This window comes from Ictidomys tridecemlineatus, chromosome 8 (assembly GCF_052094955.1).
Source record: "Ictidomys tridecemlineatus isolate mIctTri1 chromosome 8, mIctTri1.hap1, whole genome shotgun sequence".
Lineage (NCBI taxonomy): Eukaryota > Metazoa > Chordata > Mammalia > Rodentia > Sciuridae > Ictidomys > Ictidomys tridecemlineatus.
The window spans coordinates 138,229,004-138,246,471 of record NC_135484.1 but is presented as its reverse complement, the minus strand read 5'-3'; the positions used below and the strand labels follow the sequence as shown (position 1 = coordinate 138,246,471).

The 17,468-nt window shown below is 39.3% G+C and overlaps 2 protein-coding genes across 11 annotated transcripts in view; one reads left to right on the top strand and one right to left on the bottom strand.

The window, feature by feature from the left end:
- Positions 1–15,666, bottom strand: part of Fars2 (phenylalanyl-tRNA synthetase 2, mitochondrial) — a 491,273-nt gene extending 475,607 nt beyond the window's left edge. For 7 of the 10 annotated variants that reach the window (XR_013425364.1, XM_040282165.2, XM_078020496.1 and 4 more), the window contains exon 1: positions 15,407–15,666. The gene's annotated coding sequence lies outside the window, so the exon portion shown is untranslated. Of the gene's footprint in view, positions 1–15,348 lie in introns of all 10 variants that reach the window. The other 3 variants (XM_013359661.4, XM_078020497.1, XM_013359664.4) reach the window with 2 other exon arrangements.
- A 342-nt stretch (positions 15,667–16,008) lies between these two features.
- Lyrm4 (LYR motif containing 4) overlaps positions 16,009–17,468 on the top strand; it is a 143,283-nt gene continuing 141,823 nt past the window's right edge. The window contains exon 1 of the mRNA XM_078020498.1: positions 16,009–16,359. Within this exon, the coding sequence (XP_077876624.1) occupies positions 16,274–16,359 (86 nt within the window). The 5' untranslated portion in view covers positions 16,009–16,273. The remainder of the gene's footprint in view (positions 16,360–17,468) is intronic.

Here is a 17,468-nt window from a genome sequence, read left to right as displayed (position 1 = left end):
CTTTCAAATCAACCATACAGGTCAGCAAAAACTGAAACTGTCCATCAAAAAAATCCTAATGAGGGCTGGGGATGTGGCTCAAGGGGCCGCTTGCTCCCCTGGCATGCTTGCAGCCTGGTTCCATCCTTAGCACCACATACAAACAAAGATGTTGTGTCCGCCGAAAACTAAAAAATAAATATTAAATATTAAAAAAATTCTCATTCTCTCTCTCTCTAAAAAAAAAAAAAAAAAAAAAAAAAAATCCTAATGACCCAAATATTTCCATGACTGGTCTCAAGTACAGTGATCTTTTCGGTTTTATACTAGTTCAAGGAACTGTAATTTCAACCAACACCTCTCAAAGAGGGGATGATGAGTGTCCTGCAGAAAGACAGACCATGAATGTGCACCCACCTGGCAACAAGAACCACTGGTAACCTGCAGCAGGGCTGAGGACAAGAGCAGAGGGCTTCCTCGGGGAAGCCTGAGCAGTACCTCTGAGCAGTGGGTGTGTTTCTGGGGCCAGAGGAAGGCAATATGGGATGAGGCCTACAGGGAACCATTTTAAGTCTTCCCAGCAAAGCATCTAGGCGGGTGAAAGGGCATCAATAGTAACATTTCTTTTATGGAAGAATCTCAGAAGAGCCAAGTGCAAAGGGTTGGGTAGCAAGCAAGTCCAAGAATACCCTAATTCAAGGAATATATATATCATATATGTATATCATATATGTATATCATATATGTATATCATATATGATATATATGTGATATATGTATATCATATATGAAATATGTGATATATATTATATAGATATATAAAATATGTATGATGTATATAAGATATATGTATTATATTATATAAGATATATATAGAAAAAAATATATATATAAGGTAAACATATTCCATATTATGCAATGGGGATCTTCTTTCTAAACAACACAGAAAAATGCCCACAGACACCTAGAGAACCAATCCACCCAGCTAACATGGAACTGTGTCCCTTCTCTCTCCTTTGGCCAGTATTCTACTCTAGCAGAGGCCTAGGTGGTAGACAGTTGTTCAGGAGAAAAGAATAAGCAGAGAAAAAGAAAAAATAGCCATCTATCACCACCCTTTACCATCACTGGGTCTTTTAAAGAGGGCGTAAGTAGAGGAAGAAGTAAGTTTTCAACCACAGGCAAGAGAAGGTTATCCCCACTGAATACAATTTTAAAGGGACACAGAGAAAAAACTGTATTTGATATGCATTCCATGCCAACATCTCAGTTACATACATATTTTTACCAAGTCAAGTGTAGAAATGTGCAGGGGGTAGCCAGTATATATCAACAAGGTTTCTTCCTTACACCGTAAATCAATTCTACTATTAAATGCACATTAAGAAAACAATTAGAACTGAGAACTGTATAGTCTAAAACAGAGCTTTAGGATAATATTAAAAAGTACCAGATTTATAATCTAAGTTAGGCAAGGAGGGAAGTAAAAATATGAACAGGAAATGACAATGCAGAAGGGCTAAGGCCAGTGGACAACTGGGTCCTAGTGAAACACTCTAAAAAGAGGAGTCAGCCAAGTCAGGAAAGAAGGAAGAGAACTATTCAAATTTGAGAACCTCTAGAAAATTCAGGCAATAACACTTTTGACTCCAAATCCTAGTCAGGCTACTTACCATGTGTTTCCTCATTCTACAAGATTACTATGAGTATTAAATAATCTAACACCAAAGCTACCCAACTCCTAGCACTTAATAAGCAAACAGTCGCAATATCACTGAAGGAAGCTCATGAGGGCTTGAACCTAGAATGCCAAAGAGGTGAAGCAGAAGCACAGCTGAACAACCAGAATCACACATATTTTCAATTTACTTATATACTTCTTATTGGTATATTAGGATTATACAGAATAGTGGAATTAAATGCTATATATTCATACATGCACACAGTATACACCTTTCAAAGTCTACATTCCTCAACTTCTAATACAAGAACTCTGCAGGATGAAAGAAATCCAATTTTGAGGGGAAGAAAAATAACAAAAATAAGGAGTGTGAGTAAATCATGAAACTACAGCACTAGTGGGATATTTCATTAAATTATTGATCAGTCAGTAAGCAAATATTTATTGAATCTATGTAAATAATTATTGAATCCTATGCAAAGACTAGTCAATGTAATAATTTATTTCAGTATCTGTCAGCTAACAATATATTCCTCAGCAAATAAAACTGGAGCAACATTAAAAGTAAAATAGATGAACATTATCAACTGCTTATGTCTACAGAAAGGAGTGGGAGCCAAGGATGACACCTAGGCCATGTGAACAGGAGGGGGTGGAGTAAGAATAACTTCTGTCGTCCCAGACAGGGTGAGAACCATATGGTTAACAAGGGAGAAACCTCCTGGTCTGATCATGACCAGAGCAGGGGTTCCCAAACTATTTAGTCTGAGAAAAATTTTAACTTAGAAAAATTATACAAACCTTCCCCCAAGATCAGCTACACACTTTCAATATCCACTGTGTAAATGAAAGTTACTTATCCTGGTTTGCATTTGGAGAATATCATGCCAAGCAAAGTAAGCCAATCCCAAAAAATCAAAGGCCAAATGTTCTCTCTGGTAAGTGGATGCTGATCCATAAGGGAGGTGGGGGGAATGGGAAAAATGAAGGAACTTTGATTGGGCAAGGGGGAGGGAGAAGTGGGAAGAGGACATGGGAGCAGAAAAGATGGTGGAATGAGATGGACATCATTACCCTAGGTACATGTATGACTGCACTTATGGTGCAACGTTACATCGTGTACAACCAGAGAAATGAAAAAAAGTGCTACAATTGTGCACAATGAATCAAAATGCATTCTTCTGACATAAACACCTAATTAAAATTAATTAATTTTAAAAAGAAAGTTACTTAAAGATAAATTAATGAGTTATAATAGCTTCTAATCCTTGACTATTTTTACAATCACTACAATACCTGTGTTTGAAAAATGGGAAGACAGACTGTCAGAAATTTGTTTAATGTCCAGATGATGTTGGGAACACAAAGGGATTCATTAGCTATTCCTTCCTGGCATACAGGTATGAAAACCACAGTTATAACTGGTTCAGCTGTCAGGACTGTGAGTTGTTTAAAATCCATATTCTCCACCTAAAATTGCAGAGCATACATTACAGCAAGAACAAAAACTGATACTCTGAAATTGAAAAAAGCTTGAGAGGGATTCTAACAAAACTATGAAACCAAAGCTCAGATCTCATCAAATTCATTGAGTGCATACTGTGTGCTCAGTCAAAACCATTCACTATAAGCATATTTAAGCACCCACATACCAACTGAGTTTTCTCAAGTAGAGAGCCAAAGAGAAAGCAGAATAACCCAAGTCATGGAAAATTAAGGATTTAAAAATAAATGTTTACCCAGAAGGAAATGCTTACCCAGTGTATAAGGATGCTAAGTACAGAAAATAAGAATCAAATATAAATTTTTAGTTTTTCAAGGTTGCTTTCTGAGTTTAATACTACCAAATCAAATTTGGCAAAACAAAAAACAAACATTTTAAAATCAAACAGTTCAAGCATCAAATCCATCATGTTTAATGGGGCCAGGATTCAAACTCTCTAAAGCTTTGGGGGAGAAGGTTCTGTTTCTGTTTTTGGCAAAATATAGATAACAACTGGTATTAGAATCAAGTAAAATATATGTCAGATATTCTTTGCAATGCCTGGCAATCAATTAAAATCTGGGAAAATAAGGGAGCTTCTAAATATCGTCTGTAGAACAAGGAAATTCTTACCTGAGGCTTAATAGCACATCACGCTGATATATAACCAACTGAGGCTTAATAGCACATCACGATGATATATAACCATTTTTTTTTTTCTTGTGAGAGGCAGACCAAATTAACAGACAATGACTCCCTTAATCCAGGAAAGGCAGGACTACAGGACCCTTCCAAAGCACATGTTGCAAAAACTGTAAGGGGAAAAAGACCTGAAAAGTCGGTAAATCCCCGCTCACTGTGCCAGTGTTGCAACACTACTGAAATGCCTGATTACTTTTTTATGTTTTAATATTCAGAAGTTTTCTTTTAGAATCTCAAACAAAACAAAATAGTAATTGATACAACAATGCAGCCACAATTTCCACATTAAGTGAAATGATAAAAGAATATTTCCCTTCCTCCCACACCTTAGTACAGCCAACTAATCCTACACAAAGAAATCCAACTCTAAATCGAGGAACTCCCTTTTTTTGTGCCCCTCAACCCTTATCTCCTACCACCTTTGGAGCCAAGGCAGTTTGGAGATCCAAAACAATCCAGACAATTGAAGAACGGCACCAGTGGACAGAGTATGCAAGGATGCAGCCCATTCTAGGAGGAATAAAAGGGAAGTGAAGCCATTTATGAACTTCGGATTTTTGATTCTTGCAATTCCTCTTTGTAAACAAACCTAACCATGATAGTGGATGTCTCCCTAAATTTTGAAAGGTCCCCAAGATACAAGGGTATTATACAGATTAACAGTCATTATAAATTAGTGTATCAAACAGGGTGACCATGTCATAGTGTTCCCAAGACTGTTCAGGTTTATGCCTGTTGTCTCAGCATAATTATTAAAAATACTCACTTTCACTGAACTCAAAAATGCCCTGATTGAGAAAATAAATTATATGATCACATAAGTTGTATGATAAAGTGACATACAAGTTGTAAAAGTATGAAAATGTGATATAGCTGTGAAATGCAACCAAATCAACAAAAATCCTAGTCTAGTTTTCTACCTATCACATATAAACAATGTCTACCTTCATTTCAAAAATGCACAGTAAATCTCCCCACAGTAAAACTAATACCAACAATCTAAGATTGTAGCATACTCAAACTAAAATTTATTTTAAAATATCTCCATTGTAAGTCAATAACTTGTGTCAATAATTCATAGAACCCCTTCTGAGGCTACCCTTTGAAAAGAGATTGCAAATGCAATTCTAAATAATGTGCCAAGTAGGCAAGCACAATAATCTGCTAAAATGATGATCTTTTCCATGCTTCCAGACTTATCCAAAAAATTATAAAATAAAAACTTTAGTCACTGTCAGAGGCTCTTCACTCCAAATTATAAAAACAGAGCCAATAAAGCAGTTTTAAGATAACATAATTCTAGGAAAATAAATCATAACATAAGAGGAAAAAGTATTTAAAATACCTATCATTCTTATATGGTTATTGCCATGATGCTTGTTCTGTTAATATCCAAAGCGACAGTGCTACTCCCATTATATTTTCTACAGAGGCAAAGAGAATTAAAGTGCAAAGGTATAAAGTCTAAACCCAAACCCTGACCAACAGGGAGCAGTATAATTGGAACAAGTTCAACAGAATTTCCTCCGTGGCAAAACATCTCATATTGCTTAAAAATCACCAGTGAGGATGGCACAAGAGGGTAGAAAATGCATCTAAGGATTTCAGCTTCTTTTCTTTCATTCACCACTCATCAAATACGTACCGAGTACCTACTAAGCACTATGCCTACAATGGAATTTATAGGGGCATGGAATTCTACCCCTCATGGAATTAACACACTACTGGGAGAAATAAATATTAAACTGATGTGAAAGCTGAAGAGGATCAAAACAAAGCTGCTGTGCCAAGCCCTAACCAAAAATAAAGAAGCCAGGAGGTTACACAGGGGAAAATGTCATGCACTGATGTCTGATGAGAACTAGCACAAGTAACCCTGCCAGAATTAGAATCTTACACAAAGAATATTCCTACAAGGATTCTGCCCAGTGACTGACTGCTCAACCTTGGATGGGCGCCATCCTGGAATACTCGTTATTAATCCTTGTGGTCAGGATTACTGTTCAAAAGTCACTTATGCAATCCTCATTTATCTTTAAAATGTTCCCTTTACTCCATCCCTTTCAAGTGTGCTCCTGGTTTCTAGGGCAGTGAACTCTACACCACAATGCTTCTTGCTTCCTCCCAAATAAATATTATTCTTTGTGAATCTCTCTCTGTTAATGGATGACACCAATAACCCGCTGTTATACAGATATGTAATTTTAAATTACAAAAAAAAATAAAAAATAAGATATTATAAGAAATAATAAGATCAGGAGGGTGTAATTTTCATTGGAGTAAGGGAACACTTCACAGACATGACATTTACCTGAGTACTCATGAATCAGCTGAAGAGTATGACAGAATATTGATGATTGGTGAGAGGGGTCTTCATGTACAAACATCCTTCAGTGAAAAAGGATTGGTGTATGTACACATGTAAGATTTTTATTTTAAAAAAAATACATAAAACTATCCCAAAACTGCATCAGTAGGAAAGATGGCCTAAAATTTAAAAGGTTGGCAAGGCTGAAGCAGGGAGTCTCTATTTTATTTTGGCATTATATTAAGGCAAGTTGAGTTGTAAGTTAATAGAAATAACCAAATAGAGCTTCAAATGGCAAAACATTTTTTAACAAGAAGTCTAGAAAAATCCAGTTCCCGGGGTTCATTCAGCAAGGCACAAAAACCAGTAGTTAAGGGGGAGTCCCTCGTATTCTCTTGGTCTTTCCAACATGCTTTTCTCCAAGTGATTCTAAGATGGCTATTTGCAAGAGAGCTGTTTTGAGCATTAGTCATACCAGTGTCTCAGGCAGGAGGGAAGAGATGGCATAAGCACACCCTCTTTTGTGAATAGTCAACCTTTAACAGAAACGAAAATCTTTCCCAGAAACCTAGTAAACTCTCCTTCATGTCATTAACCAGAGCTGTTTTGTGGCTATCCCTGGCTATCAGAACCAAGTATCTGGTAAAGAGCTGAATCAACATGACTGCCTAAGGACATAATCAATTTGTTGAGCCAAATACAAAATCAAAGTCTTGATGGCCAGGAAGAAGTTTGGTTCGTGGATAGCCAATTAACAATACCTGATAATTTTCACAAATGAGTTACAGCTTATGTGATTGATTCACTGAACCACTGATACTCATTTTTTACCTACAATATACAAAGCTAGAAGCAAAGTGTTGGCGAGACAATGATAACCAAAAACAGACACAGTCCCTATTTTCACCCAATACACAGGCTGATACCAAGTCATCACACCAAGAAATGCTTCTCTAGCCAGAATTCTCTACTGAGCTGTTACCTTTTACAACAAATCCCTTCCCTTTTTCTTGGTAACTACCTCAGATTCATTGTGTGCACCCCCATGTTTATGTGCTCATCCCCTAACTTTCACAGCCTATAAATGGATAGCCAATTAACAGTACCTGATAATTTTCACAAATGAGTTACAGCTTATGTGATTGATTCACTGAACCCTAGAGATCAAGTACCCCACCCTGACCTCTAGGGGTTAAGCAAGTGATTAGGCCTAAAACAATAGTGATTCTCTCCATGGTCAATTATTGATTCAGAGATGGGAGAAGATAGAATTCAATGGGGGCCAACGTGGTGAATGGAAGTAATGCTGAAGACTCCTGGTCCAGAGGATCTCTTCCTCTTCTGAGGTTCCAGAAACCTCCTGAAGTTTAGAGCTGCTGGGGACTTACACCAACAAGAGAGGATGCCAGCCTCATGATGAAGTTGACAATGCAAAAGACATGGTAGAGAATCGAACCAAGCCAGGCCTTGGCAACTTCACTCAAACAACCAACTGTAAGACCCCTGTGGTTTCTGAACTCCTGTGGCACAGCAGACAAAGTCACCATAGTGGCCCAAACCCATTCAACTTGGGGTTCCTGTTACTTACTACTAAGTCACTGTCAGTTGAAAGGCAGTTCACCAAGGAGCATAAAAGAGGAAAATTTACTCATTAAAGAGGGTACCTTCAAGTAAGCACTGAGGTCTGAAGTATAATTAGGAAGGGAAACAAGAGCTGCCCAAGCAGCTGGGTAGGATTCACAGAGGTCCCCAGAGGAGAGTAAAAGGAAGTAGTAAAGAGCTGAAAAGCCACAGGTGAAAAAGAACAAGGAATGACAGGGGGCTCCAGAAGACAGGGCCACTCTCCGGTCTTACAAGGTGTGCTGCAGAGCTTAGACTTTATCTAAAAAGTGCTACAGGTTTTCGGGGAAAAAAAAGTAGCATAGAAATTACTGTCTGATAATTCACACACATTTAAAGAACACATCACAGACCAGGATGCCAATAAAGTTTTTATTTTCAAATAGCTTTCAAGAGCACAAAAAGGGACATTAAGGAAACACCACAACTGGGCATTCTCTGCAAGGTTCTTAGTAGGGGCATAAAGGTTCTCCTTGGGTAGGTCTGGTGAACCCTGTGAACGTCCTGAAATATATCAATCTGGGACAGTTGCTGTGGAGACTTTCAAAAGTAGGGACTATCGGAGACTGAAGACTGGGGCTCTGCAAAGGAAGGCTCTACCATAATTACCACCACAGAGCTAGCTTGCACAACACCCAGTGTTGAGAGCCACAGCTGAAGGGGCCCCAGCAAACTTTCAGACTGCCAGCTGATGATTGGCTCACAGAAGCCCCAGCAACTTCTAGCTGATTGGCTCCTCTGCAGAGCTGCTCATTGGGGGACATTTTTGGCTCCGCCCATGCGACCCAGCCAATCGGCCTCGAGAGCAGGAGGAATGGGGGAGGTGGAGAGGCTTGGGGGAAGCCGGTGGTGGCAGTTGGGCTCTGAAGGTTTTTCCTGAGGAGCTGTTTTGTTTGGCATTTGTGGTTCTAAAAATAAAGTTCGTTTCTTTTGACAAGTGGCTCCTGAATTGTGCCCAGCCAGACTGCGGCAACCCAGGACGCAAATGGCATTCCTCTTGAACCTAAACTTACAAATGCTCAGGCATAGGCACTTATTTCAAAGTGCTTAAGATCTGAAATAGATAACCACTTTGTTACAGTTTGCAACTACAATGTCAACCAAAGGCCTGTGTGATAAAAGGCTTAGTCCCTTGCTTGGTGCTACTTGGTCATGGTAAAACCTTGAAGTAGGCCTAATGGGAGGCCTGCCTTTCTTCCTTTTTCACGTCCCAGCCATGAGATCATTGGCTTTGCTCCGCCACATACTCTGGCCATGATGTGCTGCCCCAAGCCCAAAACAATTGGGCCAATCAGTCATGGACCAAAACCTCCATAACCATGTGCCAAAATAAACCTTTCCAGCTTATAAGTGGACTGCCCCAGGTATTTTGTTAACAATAACAAAATGCTGGGCTGGAGATGTGGCTCAAGCGGTAGCCAGCTCGCCTGGCATGCGTGCGGCCCGGGTTTAATCCTCAGCACCACATACAAAGATGTTGTGTCCGCCAAATACTAAAAAACAAATATTAAAATTCTCTCTCTCCCTCTCTCTTTAAAAAAAAAAAATGCTAATGTCCTTACCTAAAAATGGTCAAGGAAAGAGAATATACTACCTGTTAGCCTCCTCCTATCTCACAACTTCTCCATTTTACTTTTCTCTGCACTCAAGAATTCCAGGAATTTCCACGAAGATAATTCTTCCAATAAACGTATCCTAATTAACTAAAGCTAATTCTGTTTTACTGTCTGCCAATATTACTTTAATCCATTTCACATGAGTCATTCTCATATTACTCTTTAATGTTATTAGTTAACTCAAGCTCATAATTACACATACAGATGACAGGCTTGCCAAACTGATCTGCTTCCACTGTGCACAAGAAATAAATTTTTAGATTTAAAAGTTATAAAATATTAAGTCATATAAAGTAAAGGATTTACTGTAATGGCAAAGACATCATGAATTCTTTGTATAGCTTCCTTGTTAATAACAGTTTCCAGTATAATTTCAAAGATATATTGTCCTTCCAAGAAATCAGAACTATGTATTGCATATCTTAAGACAATGACCTAATATTTTCCAGTCATTGGAAAAACAGCATTCCCCCCAGAAGTATAAACACTCCAAATACTAAGTGTTTTCTGTAAACAACCAACTTACCTGAACAAACAAGAGATGGCAGCTACTAATCCCCATTCAGAAAGGACAATCAGAACTTCAAATTTGTCTTTAGAAAAAACAGTAAAATAAGGTGGGGAGGGTTATGAGGGTAGAAAAGATGGTGGAATGAGATGGACATCACTACCCTTGGTATATGTATGATTACACGAATGGTGCGTCTCTACACTGTGTACACCAGAGAATTGTGTATGATGAATTGAAATGCATTCTGCTGTCATTTACAACTAAGTAACATGAATAAATAAATAAATAAATAAAATACTAAAATGCGATGTTGATAAAAGTACCTGGTAAACTCCTAGAAGAGAAAATAAACCTTAAATGAATAATAGTTATCAGAATCACCACAGTTAGTTTCACTAACAAATCATTCTAAAATGTATGGACAACGTAAGATCACACTAGTTCTCCCTCCTAAGTAGTTAGAAATAAAAAGAAGGTAACCTAACAGGATATTACCAGACAGTGTGGAAAAATTTTCATGCTGATAGAGGCTTGAGGCAAGAAAAGATGGTTTCTTCCTTTTAAAAGTAAAAGAATTTTTTAAATAAATAAATAAATAAAAGATTCTCTAGAACTAAATAACAATTGATATACTTTCCCCAAATCGAGTGTCACTTTCACGGTTGCTACCAGAAATTAGGGAACCCAATCAATGAAGCTAGAATATCTAAGCACAACACACCATGGCTCTCCAAAATTACTTAAAATAGATTTTCTAAGTCTATCTGAAAAGAGTATCTACAGATATGTTAGTCTTAGAAAATCCCAAAAGGAAATATCAATTTCTTTCTCTCTCTCTCTCTCTCTCTCTCTCTCTCTCTCTCTCTCACACACACACACACACACACACACACACACACACACACATACATACACACACAAACACAGATAACCTAAAAAGGGCATCAAGTCTTTTCAAAGACATGTTAATAGAAAAATAGAAAAAAGTGTAAATATATCTCAAAATACTAAAAAGCTAGGATAAAAAAGAAAACATTTGAGAGTCTCTGAATATTTATAATATTTCTTATACAAAACAGCTTTACAAATACGTGAGAATTCCAATAAATTAAAATTCAAATGAGTAAAATTTACCCACATTCTACAAGAAAAATTAAAGAGTTATATAATTCCCGAAGCTAGCACTGAAGATCACCTGTGAGCTTTCAGAGGACAAATGCATAAACATACTACCTATAAACTCCTGGAATCAGTATTTGATTTTTGGCTCTCAAGTTACAAGTACCAGCCTGCTCAGCTTTCTAGTGAGTATACAGATAAAAGAAATGTCAGTGCTCCTCCAACATAGGATTCAAAATCAGGGTTTGAAACAAAAGCCTGGATAACAAATCTGCATCTCAAAAGCTCAACTGTTAAGTTCTACTTCTGTCTTAGCCAATGCATAGGAGGAAAATGACTAACTCCAAAAAAAAAAAAAAAAAAGGGTAATCATCACTAAAAGAAAGCTGGTAGGGAGCATTTCTGTGGTCCACTAGATGTTCTTCCCTTCTCACCTCCTACCACTCCAAACCACTTAAGAGTTACCTAAATATGACAGGCACAGTGGTGCATGCATGTAATTCCAGGAGCTTGGGAGGATGAGGCAGAAGGATCTCAAGTTCAAAGCCTGCCTCAACAACAGTGAGGCACTAAGCAACTCAGTGAGAACCATCTCTAAATAAAATATAAAATAAGGCTGGGAATGTGGCTCAGTCACTGACTGCCCCCAAGTTCAATCCCTGGTATCCAAAACAAACAAACAAAAATTTACCTAAATAGATGGTGTTCACTGTCATGCTTCTATGTCTTATATACACTGCAACCTCTAAACACATTCATCATCTGGCTTTCGCTACTCTTTCTGCAACTATCATCTGCTTTATTCAGTCTTTCCTTAGGTCACAGTCCCTAGTTAAATATCCCACTTCTGTACTACTCTAGCATTTGGTATTACTATGCCTATCACAGCACCTTTCAAACACATTATAGTAAAAATATTACTGTTTTGTCTATTCCTCTATAGGTTTCTAGGAGGAGGGGGCTCTCATCACTTTAACTGCACTACCTTTTATAATGTATGGCACACACAAAACACTCATGCTAAAGAAAAAAAGAAGGGTTTCGGTTTGATCTTCTGTACAAATCACTGATCTGATGTTTATGGTCTTTCCCAGTTTCACTTTCTCTTAGAATGAAGGATCAAGTAATACCAAATGATGGGCTGGGGTTCTAGCTCAGGGATAGACAGAGTGCTTGCCTAGTATGTGTAAGGTACTGGATTCGATCCTAAGCACCATATTAAAAGAAAATAAATTTATTGTGTCCATCTAGAACTAAAAAATTTTTTAAAAAGAAATTCTAAATGAAATACTATTAAAAAAGAGAAAGAGAGAAATGTATAATGAAGATCTGTGTCTACATATGGAGTACAATAATTTCTAAATATTGCGTGGCTTTTATATAAAATTTTCTTTACACATCAATTTGATAATTAAGCATAAAGATAGTAAACTACTGTTTATTATGTTAAGAGAAATGTCTCTTTATGAAACATTAAATACTCATTGATAACCCTAATTTTAATAAAAGGCAATACATGATTTTATATAGGCAAAAAACTATGCAAACTTTTGTGAAGTTATATTTATAATTATGTATGCATGAATGTTAAGGAAATTTTTACATTTGGGGGCTTGATGGTAGGTACCTTCTAGTTTACAGTTATTACCTAAGAAAAACACATTACAGAATAGAATGCATACTGAAGGACATCAGTACAATTCATTTTCAGTTTCTAGTCCAATTCTACTCGAAATCTCAAATAGTTAATATTTTAAAAATACATAGTCATCTCTGCAGTGAAAGTGTAATTTTTTTGTTAGTCTTTAAAGGCAATGATGTTCAACACAATAGTAAATTGCTTCAAATAAAGGGTTTTTATAAAAAGTTAACATTAAATAGTATTGAAAGGGAAACTCCTTATACCAATTAAATTTAGTAGTGTCTTTGGGCAAAGAAAACAAAAGTAGTCTGAGAATTTGGAAACCCCAGAACCCAAGCAGGTTCTGAGAACTCCAACCAACAGTATTATTTGACAATATTTATTATGCTATTGTCTATATTTATAGAAAAACTGAAGCATAGAAATGTTAATTGGCCATAGCTTAGTCAATCAAATGATTAAAATTTAATTGGTTAGTTGGCTATAGGGCCTCCAGCAACCAACCAGTGGTAAGTTACTATAATTAAACTTTTTACTGGTTTGGTCTGTTGGATCCACTTGTGGGTGCCCAGCCCAAATCCATTGACTCTGTTTTAGTCAGCTTTTTTGCTGCTGTGACTAAAAGATCAGACAAGAACAATTGTATAGGAGGAAAAAATTATTTAAGAGCTCACAGTTTCAGAGGTCTTAGTCCACAGAAGGTCAGCTCCCTTCCTTGGGGCTAGAGGTGAGGCTGAACATCATGGCAGGAAACTTTGGCAGAAGGAAGTAGCTCACATCATGGTGATCAGAAGGCAGAGAGAGAAAGTCTCTACTCTGCAGATACAAAATATATACCCCATAGCCATGTCTCCAGTGAACCACTTCCAATAGCCACACCCTACCAGCCTCCAGTCACCACTCAGTTAATCCCATCAGGGATTGATTCACTAATTAGGTTAAGGCTATACCCAATTATTTCCCTCTAAACTTTCTTGCATTGTCTCAGACATGAGATGTTGGGAGATATCTCATATGCAAACCATAACAGCCTCCCACAAATTTTACTTCCAACACTGGGATGCTGTCACTTCAAGCTCAACCATTTATTGTAATAACAGATGAATAGGCTACCCAAACAACTTTAGCTTTACATAGATGTTTAGAAAGTTGAGACATATTATAATCAATGTATATAGATTCCTTGATAATTAGGCTTAAGAAAAAAACCAGTCAGTAATTATTATAATTTCTTAGGCATAATGTATACAGTAACTATTCACTTTCAAGATGAAAGCAAAATACAATAAAAATGTAATCCCCACTTTTGGGGGGAGGGTTTACTGGGAATTGAACTCAGACGTACTTTACCACTGAATTACACCCCAGGCCCTTTTTATTTATTTGCTTTATTTGGGTGGATGCAAAAAGCTGAGAAAAAAATTTAATTTTTATTTTGAGAAGGGTCTCTGAATTGCTGAGGCTGGTCCTGAATTTGTGACCCTCCTGCCTCAATCTCCCTACAGAGTCATTGGGATTACAGGCCTTCCCAACAGTGCCTGGCTAATTCTCATTATTTTAAAACAAACCAAAACAATTTTCCTGTTCATCCTTTTCATTCTGATAGCTTTGTCTATCTGTAACTTGTGTTGATGTTGCTTTTCCAGGTGCCACATATTCTATATCATCAGCACTTAACAGTGTATCATCTTAAAACAGCTCTGAATCTTGCTCTATAACAATGTGTAATTCCCTTGATCTTGGAGCTTACGAAATCCCAAAGGAAAAAGTATTGCAAGTACTTTCACCAAACTCGAAACAATAACTTGACCCATCAACAAGAGTAACAAAAGTTCTGCTACCCTGTTTAAAAAAAAAAAAAATCTATTTTGAGATTCATAGACGTAGAAATCCTTAAGAAATCAGACAGGTGGTTTAAAGGGGCTTTTATTAAAGCATCTGCTCAACATCTTTTCTAAAAGGCCATTTCACCACGACTACAGTATTTGGATGCAAGGACATCAGGTTCTACTTACACTAAAAAGCCTGGTAAGGTCGGAGAAGCGATTTCTGTGCTTAGAGTTATTGAAAATACTAAGTTGTTTCAATATAGAGGAAAGGTCGTCTCGAAACCAGATAAAACAACAGAACACATGTTAATGCAAACTTGGTTTTTATATACAAAATTAAACTTCGCTATGTTTTGGGACAGAAAACTATGGCTCTTCCAAAGTCGGTTACATAAACAGTCCAAAAACAAAAGTGCTTTACAAACACAGTATGCAGAACTGGATGAGGCTTCCTGGAGCCCAATCCCATGGTCAACGAGCAAAACGCGAAACTTTATCCACCACTTTAAGAAGGTAATTCAGAAAATTCGAAGTCTTCTGAGAAAAGCCATGGAAAATAACTAACTTAGCTTCTTGCTTTGGCTGTCAAATAATACTGAGAGTCACTAAAGCCCTAAAGATTCTCTAATTGATCAGGAACATCTATAACCCAGAATTCTCGCCATTTTAAGTATTAGATCACAAAATTCTGAGGACTCTTGACTCGTGGAGCGGGGGTGGGGGTGGGGGTGGGGGACACCTCAAGAGCCTCAAAGAATATCCCGGAAACGGGAAAAATCCACAGCGAAGTGCAAACTCCCTACCATATTAACCACCTACGTCACACCCCAAGCGGCGGCAAGGCCACCACACACCCACCGTCCTCCAGGGAGCTCAGACCCGGGATGTTTTAAAATCAGAAACGCGGCAAGCTTACACGCTCTCACCCACAGCTCAATCTCTCACTTCATGGACACCAGTACACGATGGGCGCTGCCATTTTGACAAAAAGCGGGTCCTACACGGAAGGCCCCTGAGACAGTCGTCCTGAGCGAGGCCGGAGCTCCAGGAAGCCGCTGGCCGGTCACCACGGCGCCTATTACATGGCAACCCCAGCCAAGAGAACACATCCAAATTCCAATCCGCGACAGGGTTCAGCCAAAGTAAAACCACCCTCGAAATGGCAATTAGTCTGTCAGGCACTGCCAAGGGCAGCCACAGCCGTCGAGGGCGGGGCTTCGGCGCGGCGCGCGCTCGGTAACCCGGGCAACGAGGCCTCCGACAGGTGCAAAGAAGAACCGAGCTTCTGAGACACAGATGTCTCCGCCACGCCCCTGGGCGGTTCGCTAAGGCGGTTGGCGACCTGGCTGCGCGCTTTCAGTGCTCAAGCCTCCGACCTTCATCCACCAAGACGCGTGGCCAGTGGTCACAGGCCGCCCCAAGTTCGGCCGCAGGAGCGGCGCTTTTCGTAACCCCGGGAGCCTCCCCGGAGGAGGCGGGAGCGCGAGCACCTCCCCTCCGCGCCGCCCCCTTAGCTGCCCGTAGTCTGCCTGCGCCCGCCTCCAAGAGGCGCGGGACGCCGGGCGCCGGCCGCAACGGTACTCACCTAGGCCGAGGGCCGCCCGCGGGCAAAGACTGTTGCTGCGGGTTATTTCGTTCGTGGCTTTTGTACAGGCTGAAATTTGGGTTGAGTTAAACTCAGGACTTCCGCAAACGGGACCTATTTGGGGGTTTGTGCGGTGTTTTTGGTTTGGGGTTCCCTCCCCCCCACTTTTTTTTTTTTTTTCTTGGTTCTTTTTCCAACATGGCAGCCTCCAGCCGCGCACAAGTGTTAGATCTGTACCGAGCGATGCTGAGAGAGAGCAAGCATTTCAACGCCTATAATTACAGGTGACCCGGCGGGCGGCGGGGCCGGGAGGGATCGGGGCGCGGGCGCCCCAGAATGTTCCCAGGGGCAGGGAACCTCTGAGGGGCGCCGGCTGCCTCTAGACGGTGATGAGGGTCCGCCACCAAAAAACGTGCCCCTGCTAATTGGTGGGGTCCTCCGAAACCTCGGGCGGGGAGGAGCAGAGGGCTTGCCCTTGGTCCTGCCAGAGAAGACGTCCTGAATCTCGTGACGTTTCCCCCCAAGTTAGATACCTTGGTTCGTGCCCTGGGAGCATTGATTAACGTCTTGTTTCCGAAGGAAATAAGGATGGCCATGAAAGCTGCGAGTGGTGAAGTTAGGACCAGTTTGTTGCATGTGCAAAACTTCCCTTGAGAATGGACATGGCCATTCAGTGGCACATGGCCATAGAACTGAAAGATCACTTTAGTGCCCCCCGATTGTTTCCCAGATGTCTTAGTCTTTTGGGTTGCAAGAAGCAAATCCATTGCACTAAGAATGGATTAGCGGATGTGGGACCGAGCTTGCATCCACAGGTAGTGATAAAGGGAAAAATGTTTCATTTACACGTGCTGAAATGTTAGTTTATGCTTGATAACCAACAGGGATTGCCCCTGTAGGACCTTTAACAACAGGAGAATGGAGTGTGCACTCCTTTTTACATTTTTTAATTAGTTTTTCACTTATACATAAAAGCAAATTATAGATATCAATGGGGTACCACGTGAGATTTTGGCACATTTACTAGTGTAACTTCTTCCTGCAATAAACACTTATATTTTTATACAGCCCACTCTTTCCATCCCTGTCTGGTCCCCTGTTTGAGTCCCTTATTCTTGCTTTTTATCTATCTCAGAGCCTCTGCTTTCACATAGTTTCTCTTATAACTTCTGATCCCTCATACCTGTATGTTTTATGGATTACCTTTCTGCATTCTTTCAGACTTTGTCTTTACTATATGAATCTTGAGTTTGAGCCATAGTCCCAAGAGCAAGAATCTGATTGAATCAGCACATCTCTTTTTTATATATATATTTATTTTTTAGTTTTTTAGGTGGACACAATATCTTTATTTTTATGTGATGCTGAGAATCCAACCCAAGGCCTCACTCTT